The sequence below is a fragment of the Mustela putorius genome, unplaced genomic scaffold (assembly GCF_011764305.1).
Source record: "Mustela putorius furo isolate JIRA1106 unplaced genomic scaffold, ASM1176430v1.1 tig00003909_pilon_pilon_pilon, whole genome shotgun sequence".
Classification (NCBI taxonomy): domain Eukaryota; kingdom Metazoa; phylum Chordata; class Mammalia; order Carnivora; family Mustelidae; genus Mustela; species Mustela putorius.
Window position 1 is genome coordinate 682,937 of NW_025422057.1, and position 19,047 is coordinate 701,983.

At 56.2% G+C, this 19,047-nt stretch overlaps 1 protein-coding gene across 7 annotated transcripts in view; it reads left to right on the forward strand.

Annotated features, from left to right (window-relative positions):
- Nucleotides 1-19,047, forward strand: part of CFAP46 (cilia and flagella associated protein 46) — an 88,879-nt gene that overhangs the window by 35,277 nt on the left and 34,555 nt on the right. For 6 of the 7 annotated variants that reach the window (XM_045068471.1, XM_045068473.1, XM_045068475.1 and 3 more), the window contains exons 23-31: nucleotides 5,097-5,228; nucleotides 5,603-5,765; nucleotides 9,907-9,991; nucleotides 11,198-11,336; nucleotides 11,659-11,842; nucleotides 14,120-14,279; nucleotides 14,473-14,678; nucleotides 15,512-15,640; nucleotides 16,253-16,402. In XM_045068471.1, coding sequence (XP_044924406.1) covers nucleotides 5,097-5,228; nucleotides 5,603-5,765; nucleotides 9,907-9,991; nucleotides 11,198-11,336; nucleotides 11,659-11,842; nucleotides 14,120-14,279; nucleotides 14,473-14,678; nucleotides 15,512-15,640; nucleotides 16,253-16,402 — 1,348 coding nt within the window. The remainder of the gene's footprint in view (nucleotides 1-5,096; nucleotides 5,229-5,602; nucleotides 5,766-9,906; nucleotides 9,992-11,197; nucleotides 11,337-11,658; nucleotides 11,843-14,119; nucleotides 14,280-14,472; nucleotides 14,679-15,511; nucleotides 15,641-16,252; nucleotides 16,403-19,047) is intronic. The other variant, XM_045068472.1, reaches the window with a different exon arrangement.

Consider the following 19,047-nt stretch of genomic DNA (forward strand, 5'->3'; position numbering starts at 1 on the left):
ACCGAGCTCTGCGGGCACAAACTCGGGGCGGAAGAAGTGGGAGGAAATGTCATGGGAAATACACGAGACGGGACAGACGCACAGAAAGTGTGACAGACGCCGGACGACATGTGGGGAGTTTGACTTTGGGAGCCGGAGCAGGGGCAGAGTGCCCTTGAGAAAGGAGCCTGGGTGGGGCAGAGGAGAGCCCCTCGCGTGTGGCCCCGTGGACGCCGAGTCACCACCGCCAGTGCCCAGCAAGGCCGCAGGCTTCTGAGAACCCATCACTGGAAGGTGGAGGAAAAATGGAGCTTTCTAGATGGAAATAATTTTAAACCTAGAATTCTAACTCATCCAAACTTTCAGTCACGTCTGGGTATGGAAGCCATTTTTAGACGGGCAGAGACCTAGATTATACATGTGCCACACCTGTTTTTAGAAAGTTCCTTGAAGGAGATGCTCCAGAAAAACAAGGGAATAAACCAAAAAAAGAGAAAAATGTGGGATGTTGGCAATAGTAGATTCAACCCAGAAAAGTTGTCAAGCTGTGCTGGCCCTGAGAGAGCCACCTGTGTGAAGGGCAGCGGGACGGAGGCGGCCCGCGAGTCAGGGCCGTGAGGAGGGGCCCCGACGTGTTGTGTCACGGGAAAATAATACAACGGGGAAAAGCCAGTTGGAAACTCCAGAAGAGACAAGAGTCAAACACAGCCCGACCCTCGGGGGAAAACAGTTGCGTTATCATGGTGTTCACTGATATTTTAGTTTTAGGACTAACATTTTGACACAGGAAATCTCTTTGTGGTTATCGGGTCTGACAATACAAAACTAGAAGTCCTGACGACACGCTTCAGCAGGCAGGGGAGTGTCTAGAAGGGAGGAGAAGGGCTGTGGTAATGTCCTTGCTGGAGAAGGTCAGGGGTCGCCGGCTCAGGGTCACAAGCCCTGAAGGTACAAAGATGATGAGTAGGGAATTAAAGTCATGCTATAATCAACAATACTCCTAAGTTGGGAACAGGGCAAGGGGGGAGGTCTGAGTGACTTGAGCTTCCACGGATGGCTCTCAGAGCTCCACAGGTAACGTGTGGCGTCCGTCCGCTGGGCGGCCCGTGCGAGGCGAGGGTCCGGAGACCTGCACCTGCCTGCGGGCAGCCAGGGCTAAGTATGTCGCAGTCATTCCCTCCGGGGAGCAGCCCTGGGAGCCAGATAGGAGGCCCTTCTTCCCAGCCATGTGCAGGTGCCACCTGGATAGAAATCCAGAAGTTGTTTTGAAAAGAGACTGCAGAGACGTTGTAGGAGTTGGTATGGGCGAGCTCCTGCCGTGGGGCTAAAACGTCCTTTGCTGCCGGCTGAAGGCTGGTCAGGAGGAGCCGCCAGGTAATGAAGGACGTGGGCCCTGGCTTTGTCATTCTGCATCGGTGATTCTTAAATTGAGTTTCCTCTTAAAAGGGCAAGTCTTTTACTAAGATAAAAATTCGTTTCCAGAAATTCATTTGTAGAACGTCGCTGCCCTCTAGCGGTGGCTGGTGTCACGGCACCCCGTGGACTTGCCTACGCAGCCGCTGGGTTGGACCGCGGTTCTGACCGCTTGTCCAAGCACACGGGGTGCTCGCCGTGTCCGGGCGTGGTACTGGGCGCTAGGCGGCTGGAGAGAGCCGGGGGCGCCGTGGTTCTGCAACAGGTGCCACACTTGTAGTGATCTTGCTGGTCACTCAGAGCACTGGACCCTGAGGCTGGGCAGGATCCGTGGTCACACTCGGCCACACGGCGTGCACTGCAGATGGCTCATCTGTTTTACTTACACATATTTCAAATTTTTGTGCTAATTTTTGCATTTTGCTAGTTACTTGAAGAAACTCTTATGTAGGATTGGTCACAGAGTAATTTTATAACAGAACTTACATTAAAGAGTAAATGTAATTTTTAGCTCTTAATGAAAAATTTCAGTTGCTAATCAACTCATATTTTCACCTCCAAGTGTTCAATTACTAGAATAACTTTCACATTCACACTATCAATGTAAACGAATATACACTAATGAGAAATTTCATGTGGATCCCTAAAATAGACAGAAAATAGATTAAAATGAAGTAGCCTAAGAATATTTGGGGCATTTCTACTTTGTTCAGCATTTTTACTCAACATAATCATCAATGTTGGGTCTTTATATAAATTTGAAAGTCCCTTTTCTACCAGTTCTGGCCATGGTATAGTAGCGGATGTTATAGTCTTACTCTGTGAAAAAAAACCAAGACAAAACTGTAAGGCTTAACAAAATACACGAAGCAATGATTTTGGGCATTGGACAACAGATGGTCCAAAGCAGAAATTTTTGCAGGAGGGAACATCAAAAGTGGGCTGGCTCCACATTCAGACTCACTCTCTGCCAGGTGGGGCTGCAGCGCTGGCCTAACCAGCACCGAGGGGTGGAGCCCAGACAGAAGCCGTACTGGAGTGGAACAGGGATCCGCGCAGGGGGCTGCCTAGGCAGCAGGCATTTGCAGGGTGTGGTGTGAGAGAGGAGGTTCCTGGACAGAGCATGCGTGCTCACAGGCACTGACATGTGGGCTCTAAGATCAAGAGAAATGGTGGAATTGGCCAACAGGGGTCAGGGGGGCTTCACTGATCTTGCCAGGCATTCATCGAGATCACACCTTAAGAATAGGGCTATAAGGGCTACTGTAGACTTGCCCTAAAGAGCCTCCCTCAGATCTTGAGAAGAGAAGCGGAACTGGAACCACCACTACATTACCTCCTGTCAGAAGAAAACCCGCCTTCCTTTCAAGGAAGGCAACACCACCCACACGCTCATCAGTGCTCTCAACAGTACAGCCCTTCAGTGTCCAACATAAGATAAAAAATTACTAGACCCATGGGAAAATGAGAAAATGTCCTTCCGTACCAGGAGAAAACACAGTCAATAGAATAGAAACAGATGCCTGTGTGGCTCAGTGGGGTTAAGCATCGGTTTTCAGAGCCGGGGACTGAGCCCCACATTGGGCTACCTGCTCAGTGGGAAGTCTGCGCCTCTGCGTCTCTCTCGGCCCCTCTCCCCTGTTCTTGCCCACACTTTCTCTGAAATAAAAATAGATCTTTACAAAATGGACTAGAAGCAGTCAGCAGACCCAGATATGACACAAATTTTGGAATTAGCAGACAACACATTTAAAATCTAAATTAAAACAACTATTATAAATATAAGAATATATTTTTAGTGGAAAAACTAGTGTACAAGGGGGGAATTTCAACAAAGAAATGAAAAATGTTATGAACTAAGTGGAAACTCTAGGACTGACAAATATAGTCTCTGCAAACATTACTGGGAAAGCTTAGTGTCCGAGGAGGAAGTGGTAGTAACTCTGATGGCAGGTCTACACAGCGGTGAAGCCGAGGCACAGGGAGAAAAACCAGAAAAGCAAAATGAACATCACGTCAGCAGCATGCAGGGCAGAATCAAGTGGTCCAACACACACCTAGTGGGAGTCTTGGGACAGAGGCAAGAAAGGGAGGCAGAAATATACGTACTTACATTTTCTCAAATTCAGTTAAAAATATCAACCCAGAGATCCAAGACTTGCAATGACCCCAGGCAGGATCAACACACAGAAAACCACACCGTGTTCACTGTAGTCAGACTGCTGCAGACCAAAGTGACGAGAAGTCATTAGAAAGGAGTCAGAAGGCAAACAGATGCACTACGTACAGGAAAGCAAGGTCAAAACTGCAGACTTCTCTGCAGAAACAATGCAGACTGCCCAACGCTTTAAGTGCTTTAAAAAAAAAAAAGTCAATCTAGAATTCCATGTCCAAGAATAGCCTTCAGGAAATGAACTCAAAATCAAGATGTTTTAAGATAAACTAAAGGTAAAATAATCCATTCCTAGAAGAGATGCCAGAAGAAATTCTTCAGGCTAAAGGAAGACGAGAGAGGCGGAAAGTTGGCCCAAGAAGCCCCGGAGGGCACCCGCAGTGGTGAATGTGTGGGCGCAGGCCTCACCTTCAGTTCGCCGGTTCTTTAAAGGACACTTGCCTGTTTAAAACAAAGTACATTGAATCGTGGGATCATTAATAAATGTGGAAGTGAAACACATGACCACGATGGCACAAACAACAGGAATGAGGCACACAGACGTTCACTGTTCAGAGCTCGGATCCCACCCGGGACATGATATGACGTTAATTCAAGGTAGACACTTTGGCCTGGTTAAGGATGTATGTTGTGATCTCTAGAGCAATTCCCTAAAAATAATTTAAAAGTATAACTAAAATCCAATAGAGGAGATAAAATGGAATGCTAGAAAATATTCAGTTAACCCAAAAAAGTGGAGGAAAGGAACAGCATATGGGACGGAAGGACAGCAAAGCAAAGCGGAAGATTCCACCCCGACCACATCCATGTATGCACTAAACGTAAGCGGGCCAGCACTCTAGTGAAATGCACAGGGATTATCCCGGCGGATCCAATAAGTAAGACCCAACTAGAAGTTGTTTTCAGAGACACATCCAAAACAGACTCAGCTGGCCCACGGAGGGAGTCTCCCCGGGAGCCAGTGTATTTCTCTTAGAATAGATCCAGTGCCCCCTAAGTGGAGTTTCAGGGATTTGCTCCCCTCCAGCACTGGACAGGGGGTGACCTCTTAGTGTACGTGGTGTTGTGTGTGCCCAACCCACAGTGTGGCTAAGATAGGAAACCTGGAGGAAGAAGGAATCCCACAGCATTCTTGACGTTGCTTTGAGTTGAAACCGTATAGGACTGGGCTCTCAGCACACAGACGACGGCCCCTGGGACCAGACACACTGGGGCACACGGGACAGGGCCCATGACTCTGGGTGGCGCTTGGCCATCCTACAAGGGCAGGTTCCAGCAGACAGGCTCACTCACTGCTGGCCTTCATGTTCCCGGTTTCAAGAGCTAGAAACCAGAGACATGAGTGAGTCGTTTCAACACCAACTCATGATTCTGTGCCATGGTTCCGTGGGTTGACCGGATTCAGCTAGTTAGCTGTGGCTCAGGGGCTTTCATGAGGTTCCTGTGGATGCCCCCAGGGCTCGTTCGCCTTCCTGCGGGCACCTGTCTCCCTGAAGGCCGTCCTGCATTTGAGGCCCTTCTCTGTCTCCAGGGTCGAGACTGAACTGGTGGCGGAGATGCTGAGCACCACAGCCTGCATCCGGGGCAGGAGCATCATGGAGAACCTGAAGGGGAGAAAGCAGCTGCGCCTGGCGGCCGCCAAGGCCTTCATAGAGAGTGCCAAGTACGCCGTGCCGCGCTCTGGGCCGGTGGTGTCGGGTGCGCGCTGCGCGAGGGCCGTGAGCGGCGACTGTAGTGCCACGAACTGATGGGCACAATGCTCGGGGACGGCCGCGGAGGCCGGCTCTCCCTTGGTGGCCCCATGGCCAGGGTTATCTCACACTTCGTGGTGGTGACACCTACCCCCCCACCCACCCACTTGGGCATGAGCAGGTCACCCCAGGCCACGTGGCCATCGGAGGGAGGGAGCGCCCGTACGGAGGGCTATTTCACGGCACCCAACCACGCCCCCTCCCCTGTAAATCCAGGAGCCTCACGTGTTGCTGCTGCACTGTCCATCCCTGTTTACACCTGGCCAGGTCAGGAATTCCCTTTCAGGTTTGGGGGCATTGCAAGGAGCAGCGCCCTGGTGATGGTGGCCGCGAGGCACTACTGGAACACCTGGCTTCCGTTCCTGTCCTCCGCAGCCAGCAGGAGGACAACTGAGAACGTCCTACAGCGGATCATCAGCGTCATCAACAAGACAGAAGCGAAAAAGCAGGTGTGCTGTGTGGGGCCACGGCGGGGCAGGCCTCTCCCAGAAAGGCTGGGCAAGATCCCCAGGAAAGGCAGACCCCACGGAGCTCTTGAAACCGGGAACATGAAGGCCAGCAGAGTGGGAGGCCCGGAGGACAAGGGCATTTCCGAAATCCCAGCCCCTCCCTCCTCCCCTAGAGAACACGGACCGTACCCAGAAAGCTCCAGCAGGAGGGAGGGAGGCGCGGAGGAGGTGGGAACAGAGCAGGAGCCTCAGACAGCTGAGGAAAAGCACAGAAGAGCCGGCGGCCTGGCCTGGCTCGACCCAATGCCCACCCCATCACCAGCGTGGGCGGCCTTGGTAACGGCCTTGTCCCTGTGTGGCCCCTCTGTCCACCAGCCCCTCGGGCTGGCAGAGCTGGGCCCAGTCCCAGCTTGAGAGGGTGTGTGCAGGTCAGTGAGGACTGTCCCACTCGCCTGCTGACCACGTGTGTCCTCTGCCCCTCCTGGAGACTCCCAGCCCTAGGACTCGGCTCCCCACAGGGCTTCCAGCACCTTTCCCGTCTGCCAGGAAAGCCACACTCCTACGGTTTTCAGTGGGATCCTTCCGAAACGAAGGCCTGCAGGTCCAAGTCGTTGGCAGACAGAGGTCCGTGCCCAGACGAGGCAGGAGCCCATGGACAGAGCTTCTTGAGCCCGCAGTCCCCGGCCCAGTGATGCCTCCGAGGCCGGCGGACAGGCTGGCTCTGGGAGGTTTGGCGGGGACCAAAGTCAGAACCGAAGTCAGATGTTTAAGTGACTGAGGGGTATAGGGGCCCCTATACCTCATTGTGGTTTTGATTTGCGTTTCTCTTGCACTAAGGATAGAGCATCTTTCATGTGCTTATCTTCGCTATCTGCATGTTTTCTTTGGGAAACATCTTTTCAAGTTCCTTACCCTTTTTTGAATTGGTTTGGTTTTTGTTGAATTGTAAAGAGTTCTCTGCACATTCTGGATATTAATCCCTCGTCACACAGAAGATTCGCAGATTTTTTTCTCCATTTGTTTGACTGCCTTTTCACTCCCTTGGTGGTATCTTTGGATGCACAGAGGTTCTTAGTTTTGATGAAATTCAATTTTTTTTTCTTTTTGCCTATGTTTTGGTGTCACATCCACGGAGCCATTGTCAAATCTAATGTCATGGAGAATTTCTCCAGTATTTTCTTCTAAGAGTTTTATAGCTTCTCCTCTTGTGTTCAGGGTTTTTTCCCCCACTTGAGTTGTTTCGGTATATGCTGTAAAGCAGGGGGACAGCTTTGTTCCATCGTGTGTGAAAGTCCCGTGTCCCAGCACCAGCTGTTGAAAAGGTGGTTTTTTTTCCGTTGAATGATTGAATGATCTTGGCATCCTTGTCAAAACTCATTTCACCAGGGGCGCCTGGGTGGCTCAGTAGGTTAAGCCTCTGCCTTCCGCTCAGGTCATGATCTCAGGGTCCTGGGATCGAGCCCCCGCATCGGGCTCTCTGCTCAGCAGGGAGCCTGCTTCCTCCTCTCTCTCTGCCTGCCTCTCTGCCTGCTTGTGATCTCTGTCTTTAAAAAAAAAAAAAAAACCTCATTTCAGCATTTACGGAAGAGTTTACTTCTGGGGTCTTTCTTCTGTTCCACTGGTGTGTGTGTCTGTCGTAATGCCAGGGCCACACTGATTTGACGACTGTAGCTTTGTGACAAATTTCGGAGTCAGGAGCTAGGAGCCTTGCAAGTTTATTACTCCTTTTTGAGATTGTTGTGGCTACTTGGGGCCTCGCTGCAATTCCACATGAATTTGAGGATTGGCTTTTCCATTTCTTCTAAAAACGGTGTTGGAGCTTTGAGGCGGGTGTGTTGACTCTTTGGATCACTTTGGGTAATACGTACGGTTGAACATGTGAAAGCCTTTCTATCCATGAACATGGATGTTTTTCCATTCATATAGGTCTTCCTTAATTTCTTTCAGGGATGTTTTCATCGTTTTTGGCAAATACGTCTTTTACCTCTTTGGAAGTATTTAATTCCTTTAGGTGCTAGCATAAATGATTTTGCTTTCTGTCTTAGCTCTGGCTGCTCTAACAACATGGTGCATGACTGGGTGGCCTACCCAACAGAAGTCTGTGTCATGTTCTTCTGGAGTCTGGAGTTCTGAGACCAGGGAACCAGCGTGGCCCGGTTCTGGTGAAGGCCCTCTTCTGTCTTGCATCCGTCTGCCTTCTTGCTGTGTCCTCCTCTGGGGGCAATGTAGGGACAGAGCAAGATGTCTTCTGTCTCATCTTATGGTCTTATGAAGGACCCTGCCCCTCCTGACCTCATCTAACCCTAATTACCCCCCAAATAGCAGCGCACTGGAGACGGAGACTTCTACACGTGAATGCGGTAGTGGTGGGGGACACAAGTAAGTGCACAGCACGTTCCTAGTTTCCTTTGTGGATTGTTAGTTGCTGATATATAGAGAAACCACGGACTGTTATATTGTGTCCTACAGGCTTTCTAAATTGATTTATTAGCTCTAATGATTTTCTTGGGAACTTTTGGGGATTCTTCTATATGTAGGATCATATCATCTGTGAAAGGAGAGAGTTTCACCTTTTATTCTTTTTCTTGTCTTGTTACTCTGGCTGGAATTTCCAGTAGAATTTTGAACAGCAGCAGGGAAAGCATCTTCATCTTGTTCCTGGTCTCAGGGGGGAGCTTCAGTTGCTCACCACTGAGCACAGTGTCAGCTGTGGGGTTTTGATAAATATCCTTCATGTGTTGAGAAATGCTCCCATTTTTCCCAGTTTTCTGAGATTTTATGAAAAGCTGTTGGATTTTGTCCAATGCCTTGTTCCATCAGCTGAGGTGATCGTGGCGTGGGGAACGTGGTGATCCTTTTCCTCCTGCGTTCTACTAACGCGATGAGTTGCATGGATGATGTTACATGGAAGACTCTCGTCCTCCCGGGGTGAACCCCACGTGGTCATGATTTGATTTGCTAAATTTTGTTGAGGATGTTTCCGTCATCTAAATTCCTAATGGGTATTGGTCTATGATCTTTCTTGCTGTGTATTTGTCTCGAATGCTCTCAGTATCAGAATCAGTTTGGAAGTATTTCTTCCACTTTGGTGTTTGAAAAGTTGAGGAGGGTTATTGTCAATTGTGTAGACATTTGGTAGAACCCAACCACAAGCCATCGGGTCCAGGACTTTTCTTTATTGGGTTGTTTCTGATTATTGGTTCAGTTGTTACTTGTGTACGTTTGTTGAGATTTTCCATTTCTTATTGAGTCAGTGTAGGCAACGTGCATGTTTCAAGGTATGTGCCCATTTCTTCCCGTCTTAATAGTTGCTTGGTGCGTGCTAGCCCACAGGGATCTCCTAGAACGCTTCGTATCTCTCCAGGTTCGGTGTTCAAATTCCCGCGCTCGCTCCTGATTTTGGTCATTTGTGTCTTCTTTTTCTCCTTGCTAGTCTTGCTAAAGGTTTGTCAATTTACTCGATCTTTTCGTTGACTTTCTCTGTTATTTTTCCAACCTCTATTTTGTCGATTACTTTATTCTACCTGCCTTTATTACTACCTGCCTTCTGCTGGCTTTGGGTCTAGTTTGTTCTTTTTCTAGTTCCTTCAGGTGGAAAGTCAGGTTGTTCACTTGACATCTTTCTTCTGTTTCCATGTCGGCGTTTGCAGCTGTAAACTTGCCTCCGAGCGCTGTGTTTGCATCTCCTCCAAGTCATTTGTGTTCGTTTAGAGTGCGCACAAGCAGCGGAGGGACAGAGAGAATCCTAAGACTCCCTGCTGAGCATGGAGCCTGCTGGGGCTCGATCCCAGGACCCAGAGATCAGGACAGTCAGACTCTTAACTGACTGAGCCACCCAGGCATCTTTCGTAACAAGCTTTTTCTAATGTGTTTTTGATCCCTTCGATTTCAGCCTCTAAAATGGGTTTGGACACTTAATGCCATTGAGGAAGCTGCTGTCTGAGTTGGGGGTGGTCTCTGCGGAGGGCTCTCCCGGGCACTGGGAGCTTCTTCTCCTGGGTGAATGGGACTTTGCTTTTTATGTCTTAGTGTTTCAGAAACTTAGTTGCAATTTCTGTAATTAGATACTGAGCCAAATAAACCTCAAAACGGTGAAGGAGTCACAACTTCCTGGATATACATGTCCTTGTTTCGACTGCAGGGAAAGGGGAAAGTGCTGCTGCTCCACCAGTGGCCCACGGCGGACTCCCACAGTGGAGGGATGACAGAAGGTCACTTTCTCCCAGGTTTGTAGACACAAGACAGACACAGCCACAGGCACAGGAGAGGCAAGTGCTCTGCGCCATAATTCCGGCAGCCTTGCATGAAGCCTACTCAATCCGGACGGAGACCACAGGGAGTGTCGGCTCGTCACTTGGGGTGTGATGGGCAACAACCTCATGGAGCCCCCCATGGTGTGCACAAGGACACCAACTAGGGGCCCTGTCCCGGACGCCTTGGGGTCAGGGGGTACCCGGCAGGCCCGTCACAGTCTTGCACTTCCGCACAACAAGGCGGAGATGTCGTCTTGCAAAACCAAACCAAAACACAAACTGAACTAGGAGGTAAAACCATATTTAAGAATTCGTGTCTAATTCTGCGGAGAAAAATCATCATCCTTGTATCCGGCAGTATTTGCTGGGGAGTGTAAATGCTGGGGACCGTCTCCGGTCCCAAGGACTTCAGGTCTGTCGGAGAGAGAAACTTGATTTAAAATAATGAACGAAAAGTAGGACCACGTGTCACTGACTTTGGGGCACTGAGCCACGACAGTTCCCACAGGCTCCCCGCAGAGCGCACCCGGGCTCCTGGCGCCGATGGAACAGAGGCGGGCACAGGGCAGGACCCCCAGCCCGTCAGGCCTGAAACTACAGGCAGGAGCAGCCCTTGCGGCCCAGTCCCAGAGGCTGACCGGCGTCTGGGTCCCGCTGCTGGGTGTGGGCGGCAGGGACCCTGCATACTGAGAGCCCCGCGCTGGCCGTGCAGAGGCCTCGGGGGCACACAGGTCCCACGCAGTGGGTGCCGGTGCCAGCAGTGTCCCCGGCCATGGCCTTCGTCTGCTCTGGGGTCCACCCTGCAAACAGAGACCCCGAGGGTTCTGCACCCACGGCGGGGCCTCTGCTCAGGTGGGACCCCGGGGGCGCGTAAGCTCGGGCACGCCCTGGGGTGTGCGGTGGCAAGTCCACAGGACAGTTTTGTCTCTGTCCCTCCGCAGGCCGTTTCCACACCCAAGGGTGCGGCTCCGGCCGCCCGATCTGTAGAGCCGCAGAGGAGGGACCCCCACAGGACCTGGGGGCGGGTGGGGGGCGCAGAGTCCGAGCTCAGCAGGGGCTGGCGGCGCGCGGGAGGCACCTGCCGGAGGAGGAAGCTCCGTGGGGCTCCGTGAGTCCGACTGGGCTTGGTGGTGGGCCCCGGGCAGTCCACCCGCCCCCGCACAGCCGCCTCTCCCGCAGGTGCCGAGGACGACCTGACGCTGCGCGCCGCGCTCTACGGGCTGCTGTTCCACTGCCACGCGGACCGCGGGGACTGGGAGGGCGGCCTCAAGGTGCTGGACGAGGCCGTGCAGGTGCTGCCGCGGACGGCCCACCGCCTGTGAGCGCTCTGCAGGGCCCTCCCCGCCCCTGCCCTGCCCTGCCCTCCTTCCCCCTCCCCGCCCCTCCCCCCAGGACACCCCTCCCCCCAGAACCCCCCTGCCCTGCTCTGGCTCTAGCGCCTTCCCCTGTCCGCTCTCTTTCCCCACCTGGAGGGAAATCAAGGCAAGGCTCAGCCGCACTCAGATGCGAGGAACTCGGCGCCGTTGCTTATCTTTTGTTTTTGTCACTAGGAGAAGGGACACGAACTCCTTAGTTTTAGATGCATCATCTGTATTTGTTTCTCCTTCAAGCACTGACTTTTCTTTTTTGCTTTTTTTAAGCTTGATTTTTAAACATATGGTCATGGTGAAAGCCAAACTTGGCCAGAACTTCACCATGGAAATCCAGAAGTTCAAGGACGAGAGGGAAGATTATCTGGCACACATGTGGCGCCGACTGGCCTTGAACTCGAGAAGCGTGTCCGGGCAGCTGGTCTGCCACCACAACGCGATCCGGGCCCTGCAGGTCTGACCGGGGCTTCGGGGGCTGGCGACTCAGCTTCTGGGGTAGAGACGTGACCCGTGGGGGGAGGCTGAGCCCCTCCTCGCCCAGCAAAGGAATTGAGGGAGGGCATGTGCCCTTCTGAGGAGTCAGGGGCGCTCTTCTGTCGCACCTCCCCAGCGTGGAGGGATGCACCTTGCGGGGCGCGGCCTCCTGTTCTGCAGGGGAGTCCACCCGAGGAGGGGATGCCCGAGGCTGGACCGGGCTGCGGAGGGAGCAGGGCTCCGCAGCCTTCTGAGACTCCCCACGCCAACAAGAACCGAGCAGACGGGGAGTGACACGGGGTGAGGGGCAGAATCGGGGGAGGGGAGGTGCCTGGTGGGACTCAGGGAAGGACAAGGAAGCCTAGGCAGGGGGACTGAGGTCGTTCTGAAGACGCTCCCCGGCCCCACACACCTGTTCCAGAGAGCATCTCTCGTTGCTCTCATGGAGCGCGTCCTGCTGGGAGGCTTCTCGACTGAGCCAGGGTCCCGGGGACGGGTCAGGACACTGCTCTGTGTGGTCAATGCTGAGTGGTCGGTGAAGACCAAGGTCCCCATCAGGTTCCCCGGGGCCAGGCAGCGTGGCCCCCACTGCTTCACAGAAAGGCACCAGCCTTCTTGCAAAGGCTCTCCGTCCCCACTGACCCCAAGCCTCTCCTCACTTGCTCCCTGTTTCTCAGGCGTACGAGGTGTTTTTAGCAATTCACAAGGTCACAGAGCCATCACCACAGTCAGCGGCACAATATTTCATCACCACCCAGAACCCTGTAGGTCTGTTCTCTGTCCATCCCACTGCCAACCCCAGTGAGCTGCCAGTCCACTCTCTGCCTACAAGGGTTTTCTGTCTGGACATGTGCAGTCGCACAAGGTGTGTCCGCTGTGACCGGCTTCTTCCACATCGTGTAAGGTGGCCAGACCTCGTGTGTGCAGCCGGGTGCGTGCTCTCGCCGGCTCAGGGCTGCTGGTCTCCCGTCAGAGGGGTGTATGTGTTCTTCCCGGGGGGGCTCTTTCCGTGTGGACACACGGTCACGTTTCTCTTGGGCTCTGCCCGAGCAGCATAACTGCGGGGCCCCGCGGGGTCTCCCCACCTAACCTTCCAGGAGTGCTTTCCCACCAGCTGTGCGAGGCTCCGGTCTCTCCATGCCCTGGTGACGCCGTCTCCTGGCCGCCTGGTTCTAGCATCCTGGCGGCCACAGCGCTGATTGCAGTTCCCGGGGGACTGATGCATGTATTTGCATACGTGTATTGGCCGTTTGTCTATCTTTTTGGGCAAAATGTCTATTCTGATGCTTTGCCCAATTTTTGATTTGGTTATCTTTTTATTGTTGAGCTGTAGGACTTCCTCGAGCATCCTGGGCACGACCCCTTATCAGATAAAAGATCTGTAAATTTTTTCTCTCCTTCTGTGTATTGTTGTTTCCAGCCTCCCCCACACCGCTTACTGAGGGGGAGGCGGGGGCTCAGGGCTCGGCTTCCCTCCGTCCACAAGCCTTCCTCCCTGATGATCTCAGCCAGGCTCCGGGCTGAGTCGCCTCACAGCTTAGTGTCTAGCCTGGACCCCTCTCCCCTCGCCCCCCACACCCCGCTGCCCGCGCCCCTCCATCTCACGATGCGTCAGCCCAACACCCGATGTCGAAGTCCTGCTCCGCGGCGCCCCCTCCTCCTTCCTGCTTTTTCTGCCCCACAGAGGGCAGCCCCCCACTCCCAGGGGGTCGGGCGTGGGGCGCAGCAGGCGGGAGGCAGAGGGGCCACCGCTGCGCTGGCTCTGCTCTGGGAGGGCAGGGAGCAGCTCCACTGCCACCTGCCGTGCTTTGTGACCTAGTCTGTGCGTGGCCGGGCCTGGGGCTGGGCTCTGGGGCTGCCGCAGGGATGGAGCTCTGCTGAACCGCAGAACCATCCAGAGCCTGCCTCCCATACACGTTTGAAGGCCCGTCTGAGGAAACAAAGCTGCTCACGGACCAAAGACAGCCCGACTGAGGAGTCCGGATGCCGGGAGGGGCAGACGGGCACAGGCCGGGGACTGGAGGACCCGGAGAGACTGTGCCAGGCTTTGGTCTTGGGACAAAACCACGAGCGACAGAAAGGTTCTAACGAGTGTGGGCAGCAGATGTCCCGCTAGCGGGTCCCGCCACGTGGAGGCGGGGTGAGGGCCCACCACGGGCTCCCAGAAAAGGAAGCAGCGGACGCCGTCCATCGCAGCGTTTGGGATGTGGAGTGGTAAGTGCGTGTCTCTTCTGTCTTTTTTTGCTTCATCCCAAAGAAACCAGAGAATGAGTGGCAGAAAGTTGAGTACATCCTGGAGCTCAGCGAATGGCTGTACTACAAGCAGTTTCCTATGGAAGATGTGATTTTCCACCTGAAGTGGGCGGTCGACATCCTGATGCTGATCACCCCAGCCAGGGACACGCCTGAGGGGGCAGGTGAGGGTGCGGTCTGCTCTGATTTGGGGCCGGCCCGGCGTGGATGTGTCCTCACGGCCTCCGCTGGGACCTGTGCCCGGGGCAGGAGCCCTGGGACCGTATCCCTGAGGCCAGCCCGGCCCCTGGTGGCAGGGATGCCTTCTAGAAGGGCCCGGTCAGGACAGCTCATGGCTGGGGCACCCCTGTGTTGCAGAGGAGCCACTGTCCACTCCGGAAGCCCCAGAAAGCATGGTGTCCAAGGACATGGGGACAGTCCCCGTGGAGAAGCTCTGGAGCGTGAGACAGCTGGAGGCGCTGGCTCGGGCCTACACCCTGCTGGCGCTGATGGTGTCCCCGAGTGCCGCCGGCTATGAGGAATATTGCCTCCTGGCCTACATGTGCCTCAGGCGCATCTGGCAGGTGAGGCGCCAGGCTGCTCCCTGCCCCGTCCCCAGCTCTTGGCAGGGGCCGACACCTCCCCCTGCAGCCCACGGGCCTCGCCGGCGGGTGCCGCCCTCAGACAACAGCCCTGCCCCCACTGCAGTGGCCGGGGACACTCTTCTCTGAAACACACCACCACCCCGGCCCATCCACCACGACGTGCCTCAGGGCAACGGTGTGTTGGGGCGACAGCCAGCGCATGCTTGCCTCTGCCTGCCCCTTGGCGCCCTGGCACTCAGGAACCTTCTGTGCATCCCCCGTCCCCACCATCTCTTTGCAGGGCCCTCCCAGAGCGGCTCTTGGAGCTTCTGGTTCTCGAGGACATTTGAGGGCAATGCCCCTGACCCTCCCAGCAGTGTGCCGGGGGACAGTGGGACTGCCACCCCTTGGCGGTGGGAAGAATGAGACAGACCTGGAAGGCATCCTTGGTCTTCAAGATGCCCCAGCCCACTCTCCCACCATCCACAAAACAAGGATTCTTCAACACTTCTTTTAGGAGAACAGCCAAAATCTTTACGTGTTCTCAGTTAGAGACGTGAACTCACTTCATGGAGGTGACCGGCACTCCTTGGAGGTTGGCTCTGTGTCCCCGCTGGTCCAGCATCTTGGAGACTGCAGTGTCCCACCCACTGAGGGACACCACAGTCCCCTGTGCTTGGGGCAGGCTCACTGGTGTGGCCCTGGTGCCCGAGTAGACACCAGATTGCCCCTCAGAGCCGTAGGGCCACTAGCCACCCATCAGATCTGAGCCGGTGCAGGAACGTGTGCACAGCTGCTCTTAACGCTGTGAATCTGGATTTCACTTTCCGCAGGTGTCTTTATTAACAGCAGGAAAAGCGATTTCAGAAAGCAAAATTGTAGAAGCAACAGGCAGCTCCCACTTGTTGTCGCCTCACAAAGAGAAGGACAGGAGGAAGGGGAAGAGCAGAGACCCCAAGCAGGTGCCGTGGGCGCATGCGCGCGGGGCTGTGTCGGGCCAGCCGCGGAAGGCCAGGGCCACCGACTGGGTCACGGGGCTGGGCCTGGACACACCCAGGCTGTGGGGCCTGACGGACCCCCGTCCCTCAGTGTCCTCCTCCGTAAAGTGGAGGACACCCCCCGGCTGTGAGGAGGGTGACCCAGGGCGCATGTCTCCTCTCTGGTCGGAGGCCGGCTCTCTGGAGCAGAGGGGAAGCGTGGGCATCCGGGGGCGGCCGTGCAGAGCGGGCCTCCCGCTGGGCTCCGGCGCCACGTGCTCCGGCGCCACGTCCTCCGAGCGCGGGGTGGCAGGCGCCGGGCTCCCCGGGAGGACTCTGGCCGTGCACACAGCCCACAGCATCCGCTTTGCAAGTGATACCAGAGCGCGTTCGGCTGTGACAGTGAACGCGGCTGGGGTGTGGGTTACAGGGAGGGCGGCCACGAGCAGGGGCGCCATCGGGGCGGGGGGGCCCTGATCCAGGCAGCGCTGGGCCCCCGAAGGCAGTGCCCTCTCCGGGTTCACCCCCCCTGCCCCCCCCCCGCCCCGGCTCAGGCTGGGCGGATTCCGAAGTGAGTCCCGCCTTCCTGCTTCGCAGCAGCAAAGCGCCGCCACGGGCAAGCAGCTCCACGACGCGCCGGCCAGCGTGGAAGAGTGGGCTTCCTACTGCTGCCCCGAAGGAGTGATGTCACTGTTCCGACACGATAACAGTGACTTTACCATTAACCCCTCAAGCATCCGGAAGCCGGTAAGGCGACTTCGAGGGGCGGGTGCCGGCCGCCGTCCTGAACCCCGACTCCCCGCCCCGTAGCCGTTGTGCTGTGATGTACACCCAGAAAGAGGCACGGAAGCAGGGCCTGGCTTGGTGCCTCGTTGACGACGCACCTGTGCGCGGCCTCCCAGGCCTCCGCCGTCCCCAGGCGACAGCCAGTGTCGGTGGGAAGCACGTGCTCCCTCTCGTCGTGCGGTGCCCTCCCCGCCGGGAACGCGCCCCGATGCGGAAACGCCGCCGGTGGCCCTGTCTGTGGCTGCTGTGGCGGCGAGTCACGGCCGTCCCCGGCTCCGGCTCCGGCTCCAGGGCCCACCTGGGTAACCCGCGGAAACGCTCCGTCTCTGGATTTCCGCCGGCCACGCTGGCAAGGAAGCCGTTTGCTGGGAGGTCCCGGGGTTAGACCCCATGACCCGGGACCGTCACTGCCCGGCGTCTTCCTCCTGTCTTCTGTGCTGAGCGACGTGGGGATCGTCCCCGTGTCCCTCCCGTGTTCGGGTTCATTCGCCCTGTCTCGTCCGTGTCTCTGTCGCCTGTTGGCTTTCTCGGCCGTGGAGCCGTCCCACGCCCGGACTAGACCACAGTACGCGTGTCCCTGCGACACTGGGGGACCCTCGTGTTGTCCCCAGTCGGTGGCTTCACACGCAAAGCTGCTGTGAGTGTTCCTGACGGCACCCGTGGCCGTGGAGCGTGGGTTTGGCCGACCAGGTCACCTCTGGCCAAACGGCCTTCCAAGGTGGCTGAGCCAGCGCCGTGCCCCCTGCGGGGGGGGGGCATCGTCCACGCCGTGCCGGCCTCGCATGGTTCCCCTTCCTACCTGGGCCCAGGTAGGAAGCATGGCCGCACCTCACTGCCCTCTGGCCCTCGGATGTCGTCTCTGTGGCCTTTCCAGGCTGTTGCCCACATTTTACTGAGGTTTCTGTCTCTTTCTTACTGATTTGAAGGAATCCTTAACCTTCTCTGGAAACCACACCCTGACGGCGTACGGAGGGCGCGTCACCTTCCCCTCTTCGTGGGCTCCCCTGAGGTCTTCGCGTGACTCGAGATTCCGCGTCCATGTGATAAAATTAGAGATCTGCTCCTTTGTCACTAGGACTTCGTGGGTCCTGTTTGACGGGACCGTTTCTGTCTCCAGAGGTCGTGAAGATACCCGCTCGCGGCGTCTTCCCGAAGCTTTCTGGGGTTCTGTGCCAGAGTCCCACAGGCCGTCGCCTGAGGCCGGGGGGTGTGGTGCCAGGCGAGGTCAGCGCGGGCTTTCCAGTCTGGGTGTCAGAATGTTCCAGCCCGCCTGTGGGAGGAGCGTGCGCCCGTCTTCTCTGCGGAGCCGTGTTTGCCCTGCGACCGTGTCCACGTGCGCCCGCCCCTCACGGCCGCGACGCCTAAGCCTCTGTGGTCTTCGAGAAGGTTCTGGATGTTCTTCCCGTACCCCTCACGGCTCCGCTGCACCGTGGAGTCCGTGGCTGGGGCCGGCTCCTGACTGCTCAGAGGCTCCGGTTGGCCGCCGGCTTGGGGAGAGCGGACGCCCACGGCCCTCCGGAGCGTGACCAGCCCGACCCCTCCCCCGGCTCAGGCGGGGGTGCGTTTCCCGTGCGGCGTGCGCGTGTCGGTGGGGTTCGCTGTATTTGACTCAACGCCTTTGATCCTGTTGCAAATAGGCTTTTCTGGGTCACGCCTGAACGCCACGTTAAATACAGAAAGACAGTTTTGTTGAACTTCCAAAAACTGTGGTGACTTGTCTGTCCCGTCTTCTGGGCGTCGTGTGGGACCGTCGCTCTGTCGTCACTCCCGCACCGGGCTCTGCGGGTCCAGGCCCGGACAGGTGCAGGAGAGACGCCGGGCACGGCAAGGGCCTTATCGCGCTGCCGGCTCTGACGGGAGGGTTGGCGACACTCGCTAGAGCTGTGACGGCTGTTTGTCGTGGTTTCAGGGAGATTCTTTACCCCCAGAGAGTTTCCCGTTTCTCGCTGCCCAGAGCTTAGTCGCGAGCGGCTGGAGCCCGAGCGGCCGCGCGTTTCCTTCCACCTGCTCAGGCGGCGGCGCTGCTTCTCCTTCCTGCTTCCAGCTGATCGAGCGGCTCTTTTGCCGATGGTCACGCGGAGAAGGTCCGTGGGGCTGAAACGTGTCATTCGTGTCCCGCATACTCGTGTTTGCCACCTTGCGGCGTGGGTGTCCACAGCCCTCTCCCGTGCGTCCAGCCCCCGTGTCAGGATTTGGTAAAAAGTTATCCAGATTCTGGTTCTGTTCCCAGCCGGCCCCAGACATGCGGCTTTTAAAACAGCACTGACATCCAGCTCTCCTGCTGCCTGTGGACACCCGCTGGGTGTCCCGTGAATTCACCCAGTCCCGGCACGGACCACCCAGGGTCGGTGGGTGTGCGCTCCTCGGCCTCAGAGCTCAGGCTCTCAAGGCGGCCCCCGCGTCGACAGTGCCGGGTCCCTAGGCCACCTGCACGGCCATCTGATGTGGCTGCGCGTTGGAGGTTCCCGTGACGCCCCTGTGCAGGGTTACGATTTGCTAGGGCGGCTCACGGAACTCAGGGAAATACCGTGTTTTCTAGATCACCGCGTTGTTAGCAAGGACGCGAGCGAGCGGCCGGGTGAAGAGGTCCGCGGGTCGGGGTCTGG